General features: G+C 38.8%; 1 protein-coding gene across 1 annotated transcript; it reads left to right on the forward strand.

The window, feature by feature from the left end:
- Positions 1–11,853: 11,853 nt before the first annotated feature.
- Positions 11,854–25,278, forward strand: LOC134632948 (integrin alpha-M-like). The gene is made up of 30 exons (XM_063481830.1): positions 11,854–11,890; positions 12,796–12,898; positions 13,048–13,151; positions 13,449–13,519; positions 15,729–15,843; positions 16,816–16,943; positions 17,072–17,217; positions 18,160–18,310; positions 19,097–19,247; positions 19,447–19,520; positions 19,686–19,806; positions 19,944–20,083; positions 20,210–20,356; positions 20,444–20,656; positions 20,756–20,889; positions 21,732–21,874; positions 21,963–22,117; positions 22,226–22,351; positions 22,562–22,635; positions 23,126–23,267; positions 23,357–23,455; positions 23,563–23,642; positions 23,721–23,807; positions 23,905–23,974; positions 24,061–24,159; positions 24,260–24,340; positions 24,461–24,571; positions 24,719–24,832; positions 24,911–25,021; positions 25,186–25,278. The coding sequence occupies exons 1-30, from the start codon at positions 11,854–11,856 to the stop codon at positions 25,276–25,278; spliced, it is 3,420 nt and encodes a 1,139-aa protein (XP_063337900.1).
- The last annotated feature ends 484 nt before the right edge of the window (positions 25,279–25,762 follow it).

Consider the following 25,762-nt stretch of genomic DNA (forward strand, 5'->3'; position numbering starts at 1 on the left):
GTTGATTTTGCACGAGGCATTCATGAACAGTCCAAAGCGGTAGTCCAAAGTTTCAATTCTTAACATGTTCTTTCCGGTGCCCACCCATGGAAAAAGTGAGTGGAGGACCTTTTGTCCGGTGGTCCAAAGCTTAAATTCCTCTGGCACATCACTACCATAGATGGGGTCATGTCGTTGCAATTTGGAGATGTCTCGTCGTCGTCTTGTAGTCTGAGAGCTATTTACAGCTGACATCCTAAAGGTGTGATCTGAAATGAAGATTGGGGCACAGGTGCCCGTCCATCCGGGTGGCAGTATGAAGTAGGCACGTTGTCCACACAGCCAGGCCATTCCTTGCACCCAATAGGTGCCGTTGCTGGGCGCAAACCTGTTTACAGGTGCACCCTCTCCGCTGGCAACGATTTGGTTACAGTTGGTGGTGTTGCCTAGGGGTCTGTTACCGTTGTCTTGTCGGTAACACATGGAGTGGTTCTTCCCTGGAGTTTGGTCCAAGAACACTGGGAAGTGAATGGATGTGTTCCGGTTTGTCACATTAAAGTTGATCCAGAAGAGTTGGTCACACGTTCCACTGTCAAGTCCATCATTCTCAACAGTGATTACCTCGTGTCGAAGTGGTCCCTGAAAGATACTAAAAAAATTAAGCGAATAGATGATAGAGCTTGTCTCATTAATGATGATTTTCTTATGTTGACAGCCAATGCCCGCGAAACTGGCAGCGCACTTGGCTTGTGTTTTATTCATATAGTCTCCATAAAAGGTGGGATGTGTCGAGGTGCATGGCATGTGGGAGCAGACGTAGCATGCAGTGTTATTAGGCTCTCCCTTAGTTCTGTCATGTACGTAGCGATACCATGCGTTATTCATCCATGGGTGAATGTGGTCTTGTGCCATGTCACGAAGATGTGAGTTGTCATGTGTCCATCTTGTCTGCAGGTGGTGTTGTTTATCTTCTTTCCTTCGGGTGAGTGTCAATAAACTCACTAGGAGTGTAATACTAGCCACTAGGAGGACGAGCGTCTTCATGATGACCAGACACACCTGTGACCTCTGATGAGTAGACTACCGGCGAGAAGCAGAGGGCGGGGTGTACCCGATCAGCCCTCCCTCCACCAATAGATCACCAGGAGTTAGGAGTGTCGGCGTCTAGACGTCTAGGTTGTCACTCACTTTTTTACAGTGGCTTTGATGAATCCAAGACGGTCTTTCTGCTATTTTGCAGGCAGTAGGTGTGGTGAGTAGCACTTGATAAGGACCTTCCCACCTCGATGAACTCCAATTTTTTCTTTGGAGTACTTTGATCAGGATCCAATCACCTGGTTTCAACCTGCAAGACACTGGAGAGATATCACTCGGCAGTTGGTTGTTTAGTACAATCTCTTTATTTTCAAGCAATTTAGTCATCCATTCAGCTAATGTAGTTTCTCTTATTGACTTATCTATGGGCTCACTTGTTATTGGGAGTGGAAATGGTCTACCGTGAATGATTTCAAAAGGTGTGAGTTTTTGAGGACTTTGTGTCAGTCTCATCCACATTTTCACCAGGCCTATACACTCAGGCCATGGTCTCCCTGTTTCTTCCATGCATTTTCTTAGTCTCTGTTTTATCGTGCCGTTAGTTCTTTCCACTAATCCGGCACTTTGAGGGTGGTAAGCACAATGGTGTTTGATACTAAATCCTAGTGCTTCAGAGACCTTGCTGATTATTTCATTAACAAAATGTGTCCCATTGTCTGATCTTATCAGAGTGGGGATGCCGTAAGTTGGGATGTAATGGTTGCACAAACATTTTGCTACTGAGATGGCGTCTGCTTTTTTTACTGGATAAATTTCTGGCCATTTTGAAAAGACGTCTATAATCACTAGAGCGTATTTTGAGCCTTGGCTTTCATTTAGTTCAATAAAATCCATGTGGATTGTATGAAAAGGATGAGGTGGTGTGGGAAAGTTACCTCTCCTTGGTCTGAGGTTTCCCTGTGCATTATGTCTCTGACAAATCATGCATGTTCTGACAAATTCCTTTGCTGAATTTTCAAAATTTTGGGTGTAGAAGTGTTTAGAAAGTATATTTACCATTCCACCGGTTGACACATGAGTGGATCCGTGTGTCACTAATGCTGCTGTTTTGTGTAGGGATTTTGGTAATATTGGTTTGCCATTACAAGTCATCAAATCATTTTCCAGCTGTGCACCACATTTTAACCATTTCTTTTGCTCTGCAGTTGGTGCAGCTTTTTGTTCAGTTTTAAGTACATCAAGTGGTATTTGCGTTGAGGATTCAGACACTAATGTGTCAATTGTTTGTTGTGCTGCTGCTGCTTTTGCGGCTTGATCTGCGAAGTTATTGCCTTTAGTGACCTCTGAATTGTCCTTCTGGTGTGCAGCACATTTACACAATGCTAACTGTTTTGGCAATGTTATCACCTCCAATAGTGCCTTTAAAAGATTTCCATGTTGCACTGGATTTCCAGTGGAAGTAATCATACCTCTATTCTGCCAAATTCTTGCAAAATGATGTACTGCTGCAAAAACATACTGGCTGTCAGTGTGTATGTTTATGTCGTGTCCTTCATGTAGTTGACACGCGCGTATAACAGCTGTAAGTTCTGCACTTTGTGCAGAATGTGAGGAAGTTAATGCTTTTGCTTCTAAAACTGTGTCTGCCGTGGTTACTGCATAACCTACACAGTTTTGCCCAAAGTTATTTTTGGACGCTGAACCATCAACAAAAATGTTAACAAAACCAGCTTGTGGTGTGCTGTAAATGTCAGCACGAGGTTTTGTCTCCTCATCTAGCTTCTGTATACAGCAGTGTGCGTCACCATCTTGCAGAGTGGGGAGAAGTGTGCTAGGGTTTAACTGGCCACACTTCTCAATTTTGATATGTGACTGCGAAAGCAGAATGCCTACATAGGAAAGTTGTCTTGCATGTGTTAGGTAAGACAAATTTGCTTGCAATAAGATTGAGGTTACAGCATGTGGGACTTTGATAATCAATGTGTGTCCCAGAACGATATCAGCAGACTTTTTAACTGCCTCTGCTGCAGCTGCACAGGCCTGCACGCATGTAGGCAAACCTGATGCAACCGAGTCTAATTTGCACGAATAGAACGCAAGTGGACGTTGCTTTTCCCCGAAGGCCTGCGTTAAAACAGCCTTCATATAGCCTGCACCTCCGTCTACATGCAAGTAGAAAGGTTTATCATAATCTGGCAATGCTAAAACTGTACGTGTTTGAAGTGCGAGTTTTAGATTGCTGAAAGCTTTTTCTGCTTCTGGTGTCCATTCTAATTTATCTTTCAGTGCTAGATTTTTACCATAAATTAGATTCTGCAAGGGCTGAGCCAAAGAAGCATATTCAGGTATCCAACTTCTACAATAATTGCAGAGACCTAAGAGGCTCATCATTTGTTGCTTTGTGAGTGGTTTTGGAGCATTTTGTATTGCTAGTTTTCTGCTGTCTAACAGTGTTTTCCCTTCCCCTGTGAGTGTGTGCCCGAGGTATGTGACCTTTGGGCTCCACAGCTGTAGCTTGTGCTGTGAGACTTTATGACCCTGCTCAGCTAAATGGTGTAACATTGTCATTGTGTTCGCTTTGCAGTCTGCTTTTGTGTTCCCTGTGATGAGTATATCATCTACATACAGGAGAAACTGCCCCGGTGCGGGGAGTGTGCACAGTGACATAGATTTTTTTAGAGCCTCTGCGTACAGCGTAGGGCTGTTCTGAAAACCCTGAGGTAACCTTGTGTAAGTGTACTTTTGACCCTCAAAGGTGAACCCGAACAGATGCTGCGAGTCAGGGTGCAGTGGTACAGAAAAGAATGCATTTGACAAATCTATAACTGAAAACCACTGTTCCTTGGGGGTCACTTGATTCAGGAGTGTGTGTGGATTTGCTACCACTGGCGGGATTTGTTCTGTTACTTCATTTATTGCTCTGAGATCATGTACTAGACGGTACTTTCCCGTATTTGCTTTTTTCACTGGGAAAATAGGTGTGTTACAGGTTACTTTAGTTGTTTTTATTAAAATGCCTGCCTTTTCCATGTCTACTATTACTGGTTTTATTCCTGCTTTAGCTTCTGTTGCAAGGGGATACTGTGGCCTCACTGGCCTGTAAGTTGTTGTGGTTTTTACTACAACAGGATCTGCTCCTTTAATTAGTCCTACGTCTGTTGGTCCTGTAGACCACAGCTTAGCAGGTATTTCTTCTAGTTCTGGATGTTGCTCTAAAGAGAGTGTGTATCAATTTTCACTAACTTCATGCAACATTAGTTTAGCATACATGCCCTCTGGCCCTGGCACTACACCAATATTTAGTTTTTCTAAAGCATCTCTCCCTAAAAGGTTAACTGGACAGGATGGGTCATATATACATTGATTCTTACAACTTCTGCCGCTTTCTTTGTGTACTAGCGACAATCCCTCTGTTAATGATTTAACACTGGTGTGGCCTGATGCAGATTTAACTATCAGGGTATCACTTGAGTATTTTAAATTTTGGGGCTTTTGATTTAACACGGTTTTACATGCTCCAGTGTCACATAACATGGTTATAGGTTGGCCACTGACATGGATTGTTACTGTAGGTTTGTGTTCAGAACCTAGGAGTAATTGTTCTATGTTGAAAATTTCTGTTTCCTGCTCTTTTTCCTGTTCTAGTCACTTACTCTGATACTCACTCCTATTCCTACAGTCTCTTGCAAAGTGTCCTTCCTTTCCGCAGTTATAACAGCGATTGTCTCTATCATTTCTGTCCCATCTATCTCCTCTGAAACCTGCTCTTCTCCTTCCTCTGTCCCTCTGCTGCCCCTTTCTCTGTCCTCTGTATTCACCAGCAAATGCCACAAATCCTGTTTCAGGATCCACAGTGAAAACACCTCCTTTCTCTTTCTTTTTTAACACTCGGGTTGCATGTTCTGCATACTGCAGAGCATCTGTTAGGTTACCGGTGTTCATTGTCACCCAGTGTTTTTCAACATGGGCTCTAACTGGGGGAAGGAGACCATTTAAGAATGCATTCTTTAATTGCTGTTGGTATGGTCTCTCTGGGCCTTCTTCATAATCTAGGCCTGAATGTTGTCTAAAAACCGGGCGTAGCCGGTCGAGGAAGTCTGATGCTTTCTCGGCTTCCTTTTGTTTTACTTCTCCTATTTTTGCGTAATCTGCTCTGGGGGCCAGGCGGACTCTAATCCGCTCATACAACTGTGTTATGGCAGTTTGTAAATCAGGAGATATAGGAGGTAGGGCTCTACCATGTTCATCTGATCCTGTAAACTCTTCCCTCACTGTTCCCATTTTTAATCCTAGCAAGTCTTGTATCACTTGGAGCATTTCATGGCCATTTAAATACCACTGTCTTCTAATTAACTCGACAGCTTCTCTCCATTGTATAAAGCCTTCATTTAAAGGTGGGACATCTTTGAGTACATTCTGTCTATCTTTTTGTGACCATGGTCTGAAAACAAATATGTTTGGGTTCTCATCTCGCTCATTATTTGCACCACCGGTCAGCTGTCCAAATCTAGGATTAGGTGTGGCTATCATTGGGAATAATTCAGAGGGTCCTGGGGGGTTAACACTTCCTCCCATGTCCCTGCCTGACGGATCTTTCCCTATGTTTTCCTGTGGATTTTTATTTACAGTCATACAGTTTAATGCGTTTCGGGCTTGCGCATAGGGATTAGGTTGGTTGATAAACGGATTTTTTGATTGCGGTTCTGGTGCTGACGGCATTGATACATAAGGGGGTGGCTGTGGGCTTTGTAACGCTGTTTCTTTTTTCTTTTGTTTTTTTTGTCTATTTTCACTACGTCTTTCTTCCTCCTCTTTCCATGCTTTAAAATATTGCAACTCTTGAATACGTTCTGTTTTCTTTTTTTGATTCTTTTCAGTATTTATTTCTACTTGGAGGGTTTCTTTTAATTTAGTCAATGCGGAGGGGCTACATTTTCCCTCCCATGTGGGACATTTAGCTTTTTTTGAATTCCTCCATCTACATACACTAATTTGTCCGGCGCCCGGACATTTTTTCTCTAACCACTGCTCGTCAGCAGTGAGTTTTGAAGCTTCGTTACCCAATTTAATCCTGTTTCAACTACACAACTGCGGCACCTTCTCTGGCACGAGAATCGAGAGAGGTAGTTGACACGGCCTTCTACTTTCAAGCTATTCTTGAAAGCGGTGTCATCTTTACGTGACGAAACACGACCTATTTCTCTCTATTCGCCAGTACTTGGGTGACCATCAGTAAACAAATCAATGGAATAGTTCAGCCTCCTTATTGTGCTGTAAAATTAACTTATTCCATTAACACAAAAAATAAAACAAAAAAAATACCTTTATGCGCGCGCTAACTTTACCCACTACGGGGGAGCTACCAGTCCCAGACGAGCTCTATTTTTATTTTAATTTTTCTTCTTACCCACTACGGGGGAGCTACCAGTCCCAGACGAGCTCTATTTTATTTTTAAAATGCTTTACGCAACGTGTCTCAGAGTGTCAATATTCACCTGGTTGCTGATTCACTGCCGGTCTCTCAGGTCCGCCTCATCGACCCCCACCGCCGTGTACCACTTGTAATAACGCCAGCCAGAACCCGAATTCACGTCTCTGGTCTTTTGTACTGTACCTAGACAGTAGCTGTCGACAGACTTCAGCGCGGGCTTCTCACGACGTCAGGACTCGATGAGGTTTTCCCGTAGGAGCACACAAAACGTTATGTCCTAAGATCCGGCTCGGAGGACCAAATAAATGTTAGGAGTTTTCCTGTAAATTCAACTCAGATTGGAATAAATGACACTCAGACAGGTTTTACAAATTAACGTGCACGGGAGAGAACTGGACAGGCGCTGTTCCTTCGCTTGACCTCAGTTGCTCTCGTCCGCTCTCCCGTAACACTATTCTTTTATTGTGGTTACATGAATATGCATAGGTTCATTAACATATGACATCTTATAGGTATGCATGTGAACAAAGAATACCTTGTGTGTGTGTGTGTGTGTGTGTGTGTGCGGTCATAAAATGACTTCCTAACCCTGCTGGCCTGGAAGTCCAGCAGTTCATCTAAACAAAATGCACTTAGAGTAAAACAGACATAGATACATTTATCCTACCATAAAACAATAAGACAAGGTGTGTGACCTCTCCCATGATCCCAGGATGTGGGTGTGAAAGTCAGGGAACTCTGGAATGCACACAAAGCTTGCACAATGTAACTTCTCTAATGAAAAGAGCAAACACATCTATAAAACCTTAAACAAAATGTACTTCTAAACATAAACATAATAAAATCTTTCAACAGTGTGCTTATTCTTTCATGAGTTATTTACAAGTTTCTCTTTGTTCACAGCCATTGACATGTCGAAGAGGTTAACACATGAGGAGCGGATCGAAATTGTGTTGATATCTGGTGAACGCAGTAACCGGGTCATTGCAGCAGATTTCAATGCAAGACACCCTACGAGACCACCCATCTCCCATGCTACAGTTAGCAAACTGCTTGCTAAGTTTTGGAACAGGACCACTGGATATTTGAAATTGCTACATGATGATGTGTTTCCCTCTTTATGCACTGAAACTGGCACGTTGCCTGAGTTTTTCCAGCAAGATGGTGCACCACCACATTATGGGTGCCAGGTCCGAGCATTCCTAGATGAACAGTTTCCTGGAAAGTGGATTGGTCGCCGTGGGCCAGTTGAATGACCCCCAAGGTCTCCCGATCTGACCCCCTTAGACTTTTATCTTTGGGGTCATCTGAAGGCAATTGTCTATGGTGTGAAGATACGAGATGTGCAGCACCTGAAACTATGGATACTGGATGCCTGTGCTGGCATTTCTCCTGTGGTGTTGCTATCAGTGTGTGAAGAGTGGGAGAAGAGGGTTGCATTGACAATCCAACACAATGGGCAGCACATTGAACACATTTTATAAGTGGTCAGAAACTTGTAAATAACTCATGAAAGACTAAAGTTACGTTGAAACTAAGCACACCATTGTTTTTCTTGTGACATTACCAATAAGTTTGATGTGTCACATGGCCCTCTTCCTATTGAAAAAACAAAAGTTGTATCTAAGATGGCCGACTTCTAAATGGCCACCATGGTCACCACCCATCTTGAGGAGTTTGCCCCCTCACATATACTAATGTGCCACAAACAAGATTTTAATATCACCAACCATTCCCATTTTATTACGGTGTATCCATATAAATGGCCCACCCAGTACTTATCTTCCAAACCCACAGCTACTCTCCCACCCGCATCCATTCCTGACTGTTTAAGTGTAATCAAGGTCTGGTTTACTGACGACTTCCTTAATGGCAACAAAACAGAATTTATTTTAATAGGCACCAAATCAAAACTGACTACAGTTCCAACCAGAAGTTTTTTATTATCCACTGATAACTCTGTTGTCATGCCCTCCCCTCAGGTTAAGAGTCTTGGTGTCATCCTCGATAGCACTCTTTCCCTCACAGGACATATAAATAATATCACTCGGTCTTCCTATTTTCATCTTTGTATTATTAACTGCCTTCAACCTTCACTCACTCCAAACAGTACCACCATACTTGTCAATGCTCTTGTCACATCTCGTTTAGATTACTGTTATTCTCTTCTTTATGGTCTACTGCATAAATCGCTCCATAAATTGCAATTAGTTGAAAATACAGCTGCACATATTATATCCAGAATTAGATCCACTGAACATATAACACCTGTTCTTAAACATCTCAATTGGCTTCCAGTTCACCTCCGTGTCAATTGCAAGATCCTGCTTCTTACTTTCAAAGCGCTTCATAACCTCGCTCCTCCATATCCATCTGATCTTCTCCATACGTACTCACCCCATCATACACTTCGCTCTTCTTCAGCTTCCCTTCTGTCTGTTCTACCTACTCACCTGACTACCACGGGACTCAGAGACTTTGGAATGTACTTCCACCAGATCTCTGGACTACAAACTCTCTCACCACTTTTAAATCACGTCTTAAAACCCATCTATTCAGAAATGCATACCCTTCACCATGATTTTGTCTTAGTCTAGTTTTACCTTGCTTTTATACTTGCTTTTATACTTTCATGCTTTTTTTCATTTACCTTATGTTTAAATTTTATTTTGCTATATTTTATTATGTTGTATTGTTGCTACTGCTATTGTGCTATTGTAAGGTGACCTTGATGGTCTTAATGGCACCTATAAAAATGTATTATTATCATTATTTTTATATTCTAAGTCTCTGTCGGATCCACTCCTCTTTAGGTTCTAGCATGTCGATGGTAAAATTTGTTTGTTGATCAAAGACCATTGGTCAGTGGTTGTTGATCAATGGTCGTGACAGTTTGCATATTAATGATCTAGAAACTGACCTCACAGCCCATTGTTTCAGTCATTGTGCAAATGACTGTTTATAAGGTTGAGGAAACCTGCAGTCAGCTGAGACTGAACAAGTCACTTGGATGAGTGACAAAATGTTTCTCCCACTGAAAACGCTACGTCCAGATGAACAGAATCAACTTTTTGGGATTTCCTTACCTGGATGATTGAGAATGCATCACGACTCTTTCACTACTAACAGAAAATAAAGCATAGTGTTCACCACAATAGGTCAGTCATGTTCATGTAATGTCTTCAGTTATAGTGTAGAGCCTCTGGATGACAGTAAAGTCAAGTTTTATTTGTATAGCACCTTTCAAGTGTTACGAAATCAGTTTCCCCCGGTTCGTAGATTCCTCGGGCATCCAGAGACGGCACCGGACTCAGTAGTCATTTTCACAAAAACCTTTATTCATCTTTATTCATCTTCATTTAAGCATGCATCCGCTAGAAGGGGAGATGTGCCAGGCCGGTGTCCCTCTGCAAATCTTCCACCTCTTTGTTTGTTACAGCCAGCTTTATAGAAGTGACCCCATCATAAAACCCCCATGGTGTGCTGCAAACTCTGTGTCTGTGTGTGTATGCACGAGCACGTGAGTGCCTGTGTGTGCGCGTACCCGTGTGTCTATGTGAGTGCACGTGAGTGAGTGTGCATGTAGGTGTGGGAGTGTAACAGTTAAAGCACTGTGTGTGTGTCTCTGTGTGTGTGACTTCCTGCCGGTCATAAAAGTAATCTCCTCACCCAAGCTACACCAAATTCCTTTAGACAACATAGAAAACAGAGTTAACATATTACAAACACTGAGACCCCCACTCTGCATGCACTGGGCCATTGGCCTCTTGTTATCTTACATTTACAGATAAGCATGTGGAGAGTCTCCTGCAAACCTGCTTCTAAGTTATAACAATTATGAGTTTTTATTAAAGGTACAAGCATCAGCATCAGCAACCCCCAACTGTATCTTCCTGTCTCCTTTTATGACAGGCAGACCCCCAGTGTCCATAAATTCCTTTCCCTCTAAACAATTACACACACTCTCAGGCCTACAGCTAAGCCAAACTGAAACACAGACCAATCCTTCCTTATTCCTGTGATCTAAACAAATTTAACACATCATATTATAATAATTATTTTCTTGTACTCACACAAGATACAATCAAAAGTTTATGGCATCTTGTTGTCATAAATTTCTTAAAGAATCTTAAAGAATTCCTTCCTCTGTGAAATGAGGGTGGCACACACACACACACACACACACACACACACACACACACACACACACACACACACACACACACACACAGGCAGGAATGTTAATTTCACTAGTGTTATTTCTCTGGTTACCTATCAATTATAAATCACCCATTTCAGCAAATCACGCGCACATTCCCTTTGCACTCCCTACATGAAACGTCCCTCTACATTAACATTTTGGCTACTTGTTACCAGATTGACAGAAGCTAATCTGACCTCTTCCTTAATCTTTCCCTGGGCCACGTCTCTCTCCTCCCCGAATTGTTTATTCTGCCTCCTCCTCGGGCCCTGCACCACCTGCTGCAGCAGTAGAACTTGTGATGGTAAACATATTGAGAGATTTTATTGGATTAGCCCAGTGTCCTTCAAAAAAATTAACCAATGGGAAGTTGGGGTTGATTATCATTTATAATATCCTTTTTGGGGTAAATTATTACAGCCCCTGGTGGGCTCAAAAGTTTTCGGCCAGTGCATGCCTGGCTCATGGTCAAAGTATACTTTCATTTTACCTGAATTCTTAAATCTCTCCCTTCCTAATTATGTCTCTAAATCTGTTTTTCTAACAGGTTAATTTCACCTTACTCGTCTCTTTCTGGTGCAGCAGCAGCCTCTTCCGATTTTGAGACCTGGATACTAGTTTTTGCTACTGTTGTACTACTGTCAACATGGTAACATACGTAAATAAAAATATTACTTTTGGTAATCTGTGACTTAGAGTTCTATTTCAAGATGATTCTAAACAATACTGTGGTGAGTTGGACAATTAAATTGTTTTGTTTTTTTACTTTTTTTTGCATGTTTTTCACATTTTTACTATACAGATAGTTTTATCTGAATAAAGCCAGTTTTTACCAAAGGATTTAGTTCCACATCTGTTAACAAAAACTGAAGTTAGATAAAAGTTTCAATTTGGGTATTTATTATTTTAAGTGTTATTTGTGATTATAGAGATTTGATCTTGTTGCCCAGAATGCAATGAACTATCCTCTCTGTTTACTATTAGTGTTTTTATTTTTCAGTTAAAAAATAAGTGGTTGAACGATAACATTTAAACAATACTACCGAGTGTTGTGCCAGTATTATAACTCCTCCTACAAGTTCCTCTGAATGATTGTCTTACCAGTCACCTTATGACTTTCTGCATTTTTTGTTTCAATTCCTTCTCTGACTATTAACAGAAGTAATTTCACACTCATCTGTCATTTATTTTCTGTGGGAGCAGTACAATGGGCTGGACAATTAGTGTTACACTATTCTTGTCAGGTAAGACAAGGTTGGCCTTTCCTATTTTTTTTCTTTTGTTCTCTAATTATCATCGTGTGGAAATAGTGGAAATATGACTGGCATTTTAATTCAAGCTGTGTTTGTAGTAAATACACACAGCACAGCAGCATTTTTCAATCAAAAAATATTTCTTTGTGTTATTAATATACAGCAGGGATTATAGATTATATTGAATGAAACCATATTATATAGAAAGAATAGACAAGTAGATGCTTTGGATTAAGTGATTATTGAAGTTAAATCAGAAAGCTAAATCAGAGCGAAAGAGTTTACATAAACACAAAGCTGTAAGTAATGATAAATTTGTTTTCTTTCTCTAGAGGTTAAAAATGTATTTGTGAATAAACTAAATGTAAATAAATCTAAATAACTTTAGCTCATTAAGATGACATTGTAGAACACTGTGACATGTGAAAAATGCAATAAACAAGCGAAAGTCAACACTATGAGATTAAATTGACTGTATTCCTTCTAAAAGAATACTTTGTTTAATAACTATAAAAACAATAGGACAGTAGGTACAGCCTTGTTTTGAACAAAAACTTTGCTATGTATGATTGCAATGGTACAAGATTTTCACTGCACAAATAGTGAATTCATCATCATTAATTAATGATGATGAATTGGGTGAATTAATTGTGATATGAGAAAACATTTAAATTTTCACAGTGAAATCTAAAGTATGAATTTCAAAAGAAAATTTGTTCTGAGGCACAGTGTTTAGAACTTTGAAATATCTGATTTTGGCGCTCTCTAGTGGTAATAAAAGTAAAATGGTTAAAAAAAATGAAAGAAAGCGTCCCTTATGCAGTTTTCTATATGTATATAATTAGATGTAATTTAAATGGCAATATTGATGTTCTACTTTCTTCTTTAATTCTCAGTGGTAAATGCTGCACTTTGTTTCAATATTGATCCTGTGGCTTGGAAGACCCTGAGGAGCTCTGCTGCTGGTTTTGGCTACCAGGTGGTTCAAAGACGATCAGAGTAAGTCGGAATATGCAGGGTTATCTCTGTTATGCCTTACAGCTGTAAGTTAACAAGTATACCATAATTTTTGACAGAAATTATATGAAGTTTGTTTCATTACAGTTTGCTCTCTAAACTTACATCATTGTCTGGATTTGTTTTCCTAGTTTGCTTGTCAGTGCGCCACTTGAACAGTATTCACAAAATGGAAGAGGAAGAATATATACGTGCACTAACACTTCTCAAAACTGTGAAAATATCCAACTTCAAGGTAAGAAACATAAAAGTAACAGTAAGAGTCCAATAACCAGGCACATGGTTAAATAAAATCATCATTGTGATTATTCAAATATTCCAAATTTTTAAAGATTTTAATAGTGAATTGTAATAGTGAAATTAAATTCTGTTTTGCGATCCTTGCTGTTGAACCTAAAATTGCTTTTAACTGTTTTAATGTGTGTGTGTGTGTGTGTGTGTGCTCTGCAGTTGTGAGTTTCACTCTTGTTTTCTTTCTTTCACAAAGTGTTTTTCAGAAATATTTGACAAATTCTGAATGCTTTTAATACAGTGCCGGGTTTTGCAGTAAACATGTCTCTTGGTTTGACAATGAAAAGTGATCCCACAGCACAAAAGACTGTGGTGAGTTGAGAAACTGCAGACATTAGCAGTGCTTTGTTAAAATCATTGAGAATCAACATCCTCTGTTCTTAAATGTCTTGCTATTGTTGCATGAAGATCATCCCATGAAAACCAGTGCGCCTCCCACCTGTCCTTCACAGAATCAGGGGGTACAATAACTTCAGCATATTCAATGAAGCAGAAGTCAGTGCAAAATTTTGTGTCTTTAATTTGAATATGCGTTTCTTTTTAATTCAAGTTTAAAAAAAATTAAGCTGCATTTAAAAACTAAATGTATTTATAAGCCCAGAAAACTTAATATGGATATATAATTTCCTTAAGAAGGTTCGAGGTCTCAACAATAGTGGGGAAAATGTTATTTAAAAATATATATGAACTAAAAAGTTTTACACACCCCATATATTGTGGTGGCCTCTAACATGGATTTTTTAAAAAAATAGGATTAAGGGAAAAATATGAATGGCTTTAAGAAGACTAAAGGTATTTTTAAAAAACATCTACAGGTCCTTCTCAAAAAATTAGCATATTGTGATAAAGTTCATTATTTCCTGTAATGTACTGATAAACATTAGACTTTCATATATTTTAGATTCATTACACACAACTGAAGTAGTTCAAGCCTTTCATTGTTTTAATATTGATGATTTTGGCATACATAACTCATGAAAACCCAAAATTCCTATCTCAAAAAATTAGCATATCATGAAAAGGTTCTCTAAACGAGCTATTAACCTAACCATCTGAATCAACGAATTAACTCTAAACACCTGCAAAAGATTCCTGAGGCTTTTAAAAACTCCCAGCCTGGTTCATTACTCAAAACCGCAATCATGGGTAAGACTGCCGACCTGACTGCATCATTGACACCCTCAAGCAAGAGGGTAAGACACAGAAAGAAATTTCTGAATGAATAGGCTGTTCCCAGAGTGCTGTATCAAGGCACCTCAGTGGGAAGTCTGTGGGAAGGAAAAAGTGTGGCAGAAAACGCTGCACAACGAGAAGAGGTGACCGGACCCTGAGGAAGATTGTGGAGAAGAACCGATTCCAGACCTTGGGGGACCTGCGGAAGCAGTGGACTGAGTCTGGAGTAGAAACATCCAGAGCCACCGTGTACAGGTGTGTGCAGGAAATGGGCTACAGGTGCCGCATTCCCCAGGTCAAGCCACTTTTGAACCAGAAACAGCGGCAGAAGCGCCTGACCTGGGCTACAGAGAAGCAGCACTGGACTGTTGCTCAGTGGTCCAAAGTACTTTTTTCGGATGAAAGCAACTTTTGCATGTCATTCGGAAATCAAGGTGCCAGAGTCTGGAGGAAGACTGGGGAGAGGGAAATGCCAAAATGCCTGAAGTCCAGTGTCAAGTACCCACAGTCAGTGATGGTCTGGGGTGCCATGTCAGCTGCCGGTGTTGGTCCACTGTGTTTTATCAAGGGCAGGGTCAATGCAGCTAGCTATCAGGAGATTTTGGAGCACTTCCATCTGCTGTAAAGCTTTATGGAGATGAAGGTTTCATTTTTCAGCACGACCTGGCACATGCTCACAGTGCCAAAACCACTGGTAAATGGTTTACTGACCATGGTATTACTGTGCTCAATTGGCCTGCCAACTCTCCTGACCTGAACCCCATAGAGAATCTGTGGGATATTGTGAAGAGAAAGTTGAGAGACGCAAGACCCAACACTCTGGATGAGCTTAAGGCCGCTATTGAAGCATCCTGGGCCTCCATAACACCTCAGCAGTGCCACAGGCTGATTGCCTCTATGCCACGCCGCATTGAAGCAGTCATTTCTGCAAAAGGATTCCCGACCAAGTATTGAGTGCATAGCTGAACATAATTATTTGAAGGTTGACTTTTTTTGTATTAAAAACACTTTTCTTTTACTGGTCGGATGAAATATGCTAATTTATGAGACAGGAATTTTGGGTTTTCATGAGTTATGTATGCCAAAATCATCAATATTAAAACAATGAAAGGCTTGAACTACTTCAGTTGTTTGTAATGAATCTAAAATATATGAAAGTCTAATGTTTATCAGTACATTACAGGAAATAATGAACTTTATCACAATATGCTAATTTTTTGAGAAGGACCTGTACATATTCTGCTGGATCATGTGAGATCCAGCAGAATTTTTCAGTTTTGTTTGATTTTATAAGGAATGAACCGTTGTTTATGGGACTTTATGGTAACTTGACTTTGTCTCCTCTCAGGTGTGTGGTCCAACCATTCCAAAGGACTGCAAAAGTATCACCATGTACAATGGTGTGTGCTTTCACATGGACCGATCTAATACATTTGGACCACCTGTACCTTCTTCTCATAACGGTAACAATAAATGGAGTTTGTGAAAATGTGCCCTTAATAATTAGAGTCCCGGTGCCTCCTTATTAAAAATGTCTTGCATTTTTACTTGAACATAATCATTTATATTTGTGCTTGTATAATCTCAAATCAATTGAAACTGTCTCAAGACTTCCCTTATATATTCCAGCAATTAAGGGTTAATCAGAAACGGTAAATAGAAAATTACATTTGTGAGATGTGATTACTCATGGATGAATATAAGTATAAGTTGTATGATTTGTTGATTTTTTTTTTTTGTTTACAGTTTTCCCTTCTAAGCCTTATTTCAGATTGTCTGTTTGGATTAATTGTATTGTAGTTTTATCCAAAGAGCTTTTCTAGAGTGATTTGCCCTGAATTCATTGATGCTGAAACAAATACTGGTAAAATTTGAGCTAGCCAAGATTAAATCTACAGCATAAAAATTAATTTGATTCTAAGGATCAGAATTTTTTTGAGATGGTTCAGAAGGGAATAACCATATCTGCATGTAAAATGAAAGTACAAACATCTGATGTTGTGTTAGCAGTTTAATGCAGCTGTTTATGTCCTGGATGGGGTTTGCATGTTACCACCATGCTCGTGTCCCTTCATGGTAAAAAAAAAAAAAAAAAAAAAAAAATTAAAATAAAATAAAAGTATTGTCCAAATCTCCACCATTTTCCTCCTCCCTGCACAAACCATGGTTTCTGTAATACAGGAAGAAAATTAAAGTAATTAGAACTGAATGCAAAAATCAAGGCTACAAATAACTAAATTAATTTAATAACAATATTAGTCTTCTATAAGCATTTTTAAGACTTGTTTAAACTAATTTAATCTCTTAATCTTAATTTCTTCTTTTCTTTCTTCTTCTAAAAGACTAATTGTCTAAATATGTGGGTATTCATAGTCGATTTGCTAAAATGTTAAAATTCACCTAAAATAATCAATTTCAATTCATCTCTTTGATAGAGTGCCCACCAAAAGTAGACATTGCTTTTCTGTTGGATGGTTCAGGCAGCGTATCTGTCTCTGAGTTTCAAACAATGACGAAGTTTGTGGAAGATCTAATCCAGTCATTTCTGTCAGTTGATGCACAGGTAAGACACTGTACTACCTGTCAGTCATATCATATTACAGACACAAATAGTTTCACCTGCTTTTCATTTATCTCCATAAAACAGGGCTATTTTATATTTTTTAATAATGTTTCTCCCTTTTTTTTCAGTTTTCTGTTTCCCAGTTCTCCTCGTTACCACGGGTTCATTTTTATTTCAAGAAATTTTCCTCATCTGGATCACTGAAGACTGAAATCGATGGAATCACACAGCTGGAGGGATCAACTTACACAGCTAAGGCCATCAGACATGTTGTGTAAGGGTTACAATGATATTACTGAAGCATTAAAGTTAAATGATCTTGACAGACTTACTGTGCAGATATTTTCTTTGTGAGTGTGAGGGACCAAGCAGCCAAGGCATAGAGGACACAGGCAAAAAAAATATCTTCAAAAAGGGTTTTCTTTATTTTAACCCTCAAAAAGTTCAAAAATGACAAAATTCAAAAACATAATTAGCTGGCCCATAAAAGAGGTCAACTAAATATGACTCTACAAAAAGTAATTTCCAGAAACTTAAACAAACAAAGTGGGACACAACTTAACTCACAAACTGACCTAATGAGGGTAGCTTTTATAGTGGTTTGGCCAAACCATTTACACACAACAGGGGGGGAAACAAAAGCACACTAATATTAACTAAGCACAGAATAACCTAAGTAAACCTAAAAAAAAAAACCCTGTTCCTGATAAGCACATGGTCTGTCCTGCTGAGCAGGCATTTTGTTCTCAGAGTCCTCAGCCACGCCTTTTGCCCAGACCAGGAAACAGCCACCAAGAAAGAGAAACATAATTAATATAACAAAACATTTTTAGAAGAACCATACAATGCTATTATGTGTGCGCCTCATAATATCAGTGTTAGGTTTAACCAAATAATTAAAGAAATTATATTAATTAAGAAAACTGCAAACCTAACTAATAAAGTGAACAAATGGACTGATTTACCCATGTGTGGATGATGCCATCACAGTGAGACTGACCACACTAAAAACTGTATTGACTGATGCAAGAATTTTAAAGAGAAACCTGCATTAGCTAGATTTGCAAAATACTAAAATATCCATGAGCGATAATACAAAACGGATGGATGCATGTCAAAGTAATAATCATTCATGCAATTTACTCTATGATCAAAATATGCACTGTAAAAACATGTTTTATGTTGAAATTAGATTTGTTTATTTTTAATTTGACAGAAACAACGTTTTCACACCACAAAGAGGTTCCAGACCAGATGTGAAGAAAGTCCTGATAGTAATTACTGATGGACAATCTAATGACCGGTATGACCTGGGAAATGCAACACAGCTAGCAGGGAATCAAAACATTGTTCGATTTGCGATTGGGGTAAGTACCTCCCTTATTTAAACCTGCATAATGTTGAATTTTATACTAATAATGTGTTTTGGTTATTTATTAGACTACAGTCACATGATCCTACACTATATGGAGCTAAGTAATGAGCCACTAACACACCTCCAGAAACCATAGAAACCCGGGCCATATCATCACACTATTTTTACACTATTGTTAATGTTAATTTCTCCTCTATTTGCTTCCCTTCATTGGATCCCTGTTAAAACCAGGATTGATTGAATTCAAAATCCTGCTCCTCACAAACAGGCCCCGTCATATCTTAATGACCTCATAGTACCATATCACCCAATTAGAGCACTTCACTCTTGCACTGCAGGTTTACTTGTGGTTCCCAGAGTATTTAAAAGTAGAATGGGAGGCGGAGTCTTCAGTTTTCATTCTGTGGAACCAGCTTCCAGTTTGGATTTGGGAGACACTATTTCTATTTTTAAGATTAGGCTTAAAACTTTCCTTTTTGCAAAAGCACATAGTTAGGGCTGGACCAGGTGACCCTGAATTCTTCCTTAGTTATGCTGCGAAAGGTTGAGGCTAAAAAAAATTGAATTGAATTGAACTGACCAAGGAGCTGCATTTACAGTTGGTCATGGAATATGCAGGAGTGGTATCCCATTACAGTATCGTGCTCAGATTCAGTGAGCTCTTTAGAGCACATAATTATAAATAAATTGCATGGTGAAGTGTTAGATTTTTTATAACCTGTGACAATGTAAATAAATTTTGCATGAAAATGTAAACACATTTTTTAAACAACCCTAGGTGGGGAATGCATTTATTCAGACTGAAGCAAAACAAGAACTGCACACCATTGCATCGTCTCCCTCAGACAATCACGTGTTTCAAGTGGAGAACTTCAACGCACTTGAAATAATCCGGCAGAATTTGCAGGACAAAATTTTTGCCATTGAAGGTAAATCATATATTTAACATTCAACAAGCTTTGATAAAATTTCTGTAAATGTTACATTGCATTATTGAATCATTGCTTGAGGCTAAAGGTCGATTTCACGAAGCATTGGTGAAATGGAAAATAATTACTGAGGCACCTTTATAATAACCAGAAAAAAATTGTGTCTATCAATAAACTTTCTTAATATTTTCTTTTACAGGAACTCAAACCGGTGGAGTCTCACTAAAAATGGAAATGTCTCAAGAAGGATTCAGTGCAGTTATTGTGCCTGAGGTAATACAACTACCTGAAACTCACCAGACAGTCTAGTCATAGAAAGAGAGATCCACACACTTTTTATAACCTTAAAGCAAACACACAGTTATAAAGTTAAACACAGTCCAGATATTAAATGTAAAATAAATTGTATATAAACTGTATTTCCTGTCTGCATTGTAGGGAATTCAGATGTCTATTGTTGGTGCAAACCAGTGGAAGGGAGGCTATGTGCAATACACAACAGGAGGGGAGAAGGTGAAAACATATGAGGACGTGTCTTTGGAGCCTGACAGTTATCTTGGTAAGAATATTACAGATTTAACAATCTAACTCATACACATGTGTTCATGTATATTCACAGCTCTGCTGTAATTCTTTCACACAAACACTAGTATCAGATTCCATATCCATTTCTCTTTTTGGTTACCTAAATTCTAGGTTACTCCATGGCAACTGCTAAAACCCAAAGTGGTTCCCTGACAATTGTTGGTGCTCCAAGATATAAACACAGAGGAGTTGTGGTCGCTGTTAACAGAGAAAACTTTGAAAACCAAAAGATTGAGCCGTTGGCATCACAGGTATGTATTTGCAGCAAGACAAAACTGAATGGGATTGTAAACTAAAAGTAAATATTTTCTCAAATACAAATTGTTTTCATTTGGCTTTATGTGATTATTTTCATCAATAATCTGTTCCTTACACAGTATCAGACTGGTGAATATTTCGGGGCAGAGGTGTGTACCATGGACATAAATAATGATGACATCACTGATCTAATCTTCATATCTGCCCCAATGTACATGGAGCCTGATAGAGAGGGAAGAGTTTATGTTTGCAGATTAATTGATTTGGTAAATCACAATGTTATCTACTGCAGTTAATCGGTTTATTTGTCAACTTTCTTAATGTTCATAAAATATTCACTCTCCTGCTTTTAGTTTGTGGAGTGTAATTTTGATGAGCCGTTAGTACTAAGAGGACATGCAGCTGTCAAAGGAAGGTTCGGCTCTTCTCTTGCTGTACTGCCTGATCTAAACTCAGATGGATTCATGGATTTGGCAGTTGGAGCACCTTTGGAGAATAATGGTGAAGGCAGCATCTACATATTCCACAGTGAAGGAGGAGGAAGAATCAGTCCTACTTACTCACAGGTACACAACATCAAAGTACTCACAATGATTATTAAACTCATCTATCATGTAGTTATACAATATGCAGTGTGATTAATTAAAATATTTCCATGTACACAGAGAATTACTGGCTCTGAGGTCCAGTCAGGACTGAAGTTCTTTGGCCTGTCAATCAGTCAGTCATCTTTTGACCAGAGTGGTGATAAACTACCTGACTTAGCGGTGGGTTCAAAGGGCACAGTTGTCTTACTGAGGTAAGTCCAAGATTGTCCAGTCATGCACTGTTGTTGTCTATGGCAATTCTACAATTTTTTTTAAATATGCAACCTTAATGAAAGCTTTGGTCATGATGAACAGCACACATGTTTTTATATGACATAACATCAAGTTGATCTTAAATTATGGAATAATTCATGATAAGAGATTTCAAGGTTTGTTTTAATTAAATACATATACAGAGAAAAAAAGGTATTTATCAAATTATATTACCCGTAGTTTATTATGTTAAAATTCTTGCTGACCATCAGAAAAATATTTTTTCCGGTTAATTTACCACTTGATTTAAAATGCTCTTCTGATTACAGAAGCAATAAATGTAGTTGGTTAAACACCTCGAATAATAGCCTGTGTGGGTTTGGTGCAGATCTCAAAATGAAATGTGAAATGCATAACAGTAGCCTTATTCTAACAAATAATTTCCATTGAGAAATGGAAATGCATTTAATACCCCAAATGCTGGAGATTTCATAACACACTGTGTAATTCAGCACTGCTAACATGATGGCATAGTTATAAATTAGTCAACCTATGAATAATAAAGTTGTGCCTTTGTCACACTGATGGGGCAAGAAAATGGGTCTCTGTACACCTACATAGACATTTCATTGAGTGATTTATGAGGAATGATTCCATAAAGCATTTGTGATCAAGTTAAAAGGCATCTTCATATATGACTCAAAGCTTTTGAGGTTTGTAAACTGTGACATGTTTGTAGAACAAAGGAAAGTCTTGTTATTAACTCAGGTCAGCACATACAATTTAAGGGCAGCTTTTAGTTTGGTACTATTTAAAGAGCCAAATCTTGTTCACTTTCCAGATCAAGACCCATAGTGATGGTTGAACCGGAAGTGTCATTCAGCCCAAACCAAATCCCTACTCAGAATGTAAGCTGCTCAAAACCATTGGAGAACACAGCTACAGTCTGCTTTACCATGAGCAGACTGTCTACAGTCAACACAGGTTCATCAGCTTTTTCTGTAACACAAAGTCACTGCCCGTTTATTTTTAGTGTTTTGTAGAGTTTAAATCAAACTCTGATCTATTCCAGCTGAAGCGAGGATTAATTATACTTTAACACTGGATGCCACTCGCAAGCCTCCAAACAACCGAGCTTATGTCAGCAGGAAACAACAAGAACAGTCTGGATCAGTCATTGTAGACTTAAGAAAGAAAAAGTGTTCAACTGTAAAATTCCTTATTGAGGTAAAACCCAATAACAGCAACAGAAAAAATAATACAACCAGTAAAGTTCAATTTCCATTTAGTTTTTAAGAGTCCTACAACAAACCTAACATTGCTTTCTTCTCGCAGGCCTGTCCAGAAGATGCTCTCAATGCACTGTCCAATGAGCTTAAATTCATGCTTGAAGGTTTGCCCTCAAACACAAATCTTAGGCCAAGTCTTGCCCCGCAGGCTCAAACAACAACCATTTATCCTGTAAGTAACCTTTATAGACACCTTATTAACTGAAGTAAAGAGATGGCTTTAGTTTGATCTTACTTACTTTAAAATTCTTACCGTGCGATTGACCAATACCTTTTGGAGAGAAAAACTATAGTTAGAAAAAGTGACAGTGGCTTCACCTATATTGTGCTATTTAGTCTGAAAATAATATAAAAACTTTTTACATCATGCTTTCTTTCACAGTTGGAGTTTGAGATCAACTGTGGCCCTGACAACAAATGTGTTGACAAGCTGAAAGTAGATTTTGGCTTCACCAGGTGAGGCACAGTTACAAAATTAGAGCTGTTATGTCAAACAGTACAATAAAATTGACTACAGAGCACTACAGTGTGCACAGTTTATTAGTCTATATTATCTTGTCTTTCAAATTTCAGTTCCTGAAGATAAATAAACCTTGACTTGAACAGAAAAAGAAAAACTAGCTTTTCTTAGAACATGTTGTTAGTGGCATGTTTTATTTACTTCTCACTTAAATTTAAATAATGCACGATCACTAATATTAGTAAAACTGATGAAACATTCAGTTGTTCTTTGGATTTTGTACTAATAAGCAAATTGGCACATTAACTTAGTAAATTCCTATAATAAAAATGCCACCCCGCGTAACATAACCCTTGTTACTATTCTAACATTGAGCTCAAAGCTATGCTACACTATATTACTGTGAGATTACTTAGTAGTAAGTTAAATGGTAGTAGTCTTGCTTTGTTACGCACTTTATCCTCGCCCTTCTTCATATGCTGACAGATCCTCAGAGGTTAAAGTGGGCATTGATGAGCTTTTGGAGGTCACAGTCACAGTGGAGAACAGAGGAGAAAACTCCTACAACAGTCGTGTTATTCTCACCTACCCAGCTGGACTCTCCTACAGGAAGTTCACCATTCAGCAGGTAAGGCATCAGGATCAAGTCTGTATCAGTTCATCATTGATCTGCCGCTCTCCCAGTGCATCCGGCAGTCATTTTATTTTCTAATAAAGGGAAGAATTGAGTGCAACTCTTTGGACAGTGAAGATGGTTTATCACGAGGAAGGACAGACTGCACTATTGACAAGCCAATTTTCAAGAGCAAAACTAAGGTTTGTTTCTTTATTCCATTGGTACAGAACATCTTTTCTCATTTTTTGTCTATAATTTTTTTATAGTTTAAAGACAAAGGGAATAATTCTCATATCTCTCAATTAAGGCTTCCTTCATTGTCTCCTATGGGATTGACACCACCAATCAACTTGAGAGGAAGATCTTTGTCACTGCAAATGCCACCAGGTACTGTTCCTTTAGTCCAGGTATTGCTTGTTTATACCATAGCCCTACATAAACAATAAAACTAATTTCAACTTTCAGTGGAAATCAGGAGCATGCCCCTACAAGTGAACTCTACATAAAGAAGTGGATTGATGTGAAATACAGCATTTTTATGACATTTGAAAGGTACATGTTTTTTATTTGACATAAAAGAAATCACTGAGAAATTAACAAAAGTTGCCCTGCATAATATTTATATAATGTTTTAAATATGTCTGTTTAGCTCCCTCAGCTACAACAATTTCACATTTGGAACAAATAATTTGCAGAAACCGGTCCAACAATCAATCAAGGTAAAATATAACTTCCATCTGTATCTTTCATTGTGTGATTTAGACTTAACTATAATGCTTGGTTGCCCTTTTCTTTATCTGTTTAGGTTACAAATGACATCAGAGCACTTCATTTCACTGTGGTGATCAGGGTTCCAGTGAAGCTTGGTGAAAAAGACATTTGGGTGGATTTGAGCAGCCTACAGGTAATATATATTTCTGAAGATTTACTCCAAAAATGGCTAAGGATGGATGCATGTGTTAAATTAGGAGCAATGGAACTTCAGTATATCAAATGTATTTCAGATTTCAGACTGTCAAAGTGAAAATGATGAAGAACCAAGTGTCAAAGATTTTGTTCCAACGATACAAAAGGATAAAGTGGTGGTAAGTATGCCGCTGCACTTTAGCTACTTACCTGTTTAAACTGAACCATGTTATAGATTCTTAAAGTAACATTAAAGTGGATGAGAGACTTGTTTTATTCAGTTTTTAATTTGCCCACAGGACTGCTCTGTAGCCATGTGCAGGGTGTTCAAGTGCAGCACATTTATGGGAAGACTGCAGAGTAGGACATACGAAATCTCTGCCAACCTCAGTTCAGGATGGATAGAGCAGGTAATTGATGGGAAGTCTATGTTAAATGTTTCATTAATATTTTTCCCAGCTGTTCCTGAGGAAATGTTATAAATCTTTAGATAAAATTATTTCCCTGTTAAATCAAACAACACCTGATTCAGGCTCAGCTCATCCCATTTTTCTTAGATTGGACTTCAATCTGCCAAATTCCTCTTGACCAGTACAGTCAGTCTGGAGTATGACAAAAACCAGTACATCTACCTTTCAACAGGGTCTAAAAACAATCCTCCTGTTCGCAAGGTGAGTACACATTACGTTCTCTTGTTTGAGTCATAAAGAGCTTGAATGTCATCCACATTCTGCTTCCTCATCTTTCAGATTGAGGCAGAAGTAGAAGTGTATCCTGAGCCAGATTCTACAAAGGCGATCATTGGAGGATCCCTGGGAGGGTTGGCTTTTCTCGCTTTACTCACCGCTGGCCTGTATAAGGTGAACTTTTTAATGAATTCCACAGTTTTAAAACTTTTTTATAGAACATGTCCAGTGAAGAAATAGTTTAAAAGTCATTATATTCACTCATGTCACTTATTTTCAGTCATGTTTGTTACAACAATTGTTAAAATTTTGTATGGTTTTTTTTTTTGCACTCCTAGGCTGGGTTTTTCAAGAGTAAATACAAACAGATGATAACTGAAAATCCAGAAGATGGTCCAGGGACTGATGCCAGTGCAGCCCTAGCAGAATAATAAAGATCATATTTGTAGTTGCGTGTTTGTGGGAACCGTTTGTGAAAGCAGCAACTCGGTGCTTTTCAGGGATATTAGCGTCACTACGGTAAACCCAGACAAGATGCCACATGCAAAAAAAAAAAAAAAAAGCAAAACAGTGACAAGAACCCAAATACCCGATAAAATGTTTGTTTTCTGTACGTCTATATGTCTCTAGAGCTCCATCACACTCACTCACTTTCTCTGCTCTCAACCATCTTTTGTCTTTACTTACCGAATACTGCTGGGGCATCCAACTCCAGACCTCGAGGGCCGGTGTCCTCCAGGTTTTAGATGTGTCCTTGATCCAACACAGCTGATTCAAATGGCTGAATGACCTCCTCAACATGTCCTGAAGTTCTCCAGAGGCCTGGTAATGAACTAATCATGTGATTCAGGTGTGTTGACCCAGGGTGATTTCTAAAACCTGCAGGACACTGACCCTCGAGGCCTGGAGTTGCCC

Source organism: Pelmatolapia mariae, linkage group LG8 (genome assembly GCF_036321145.2).
Source record: "Pelmatolapia mariae isolate MD_Pm_ZW linkage group LG8, Pm_UMD_F_2, whole genome shotgun sequence".
Taxonomy (NCBI): domain Eukaryota; kingdom Metazoa; phylum Chordata; class Actinopteri; order Cichliformes; family Cichlidae; genus Pelmatolapia; species Pelmatolapia mariae.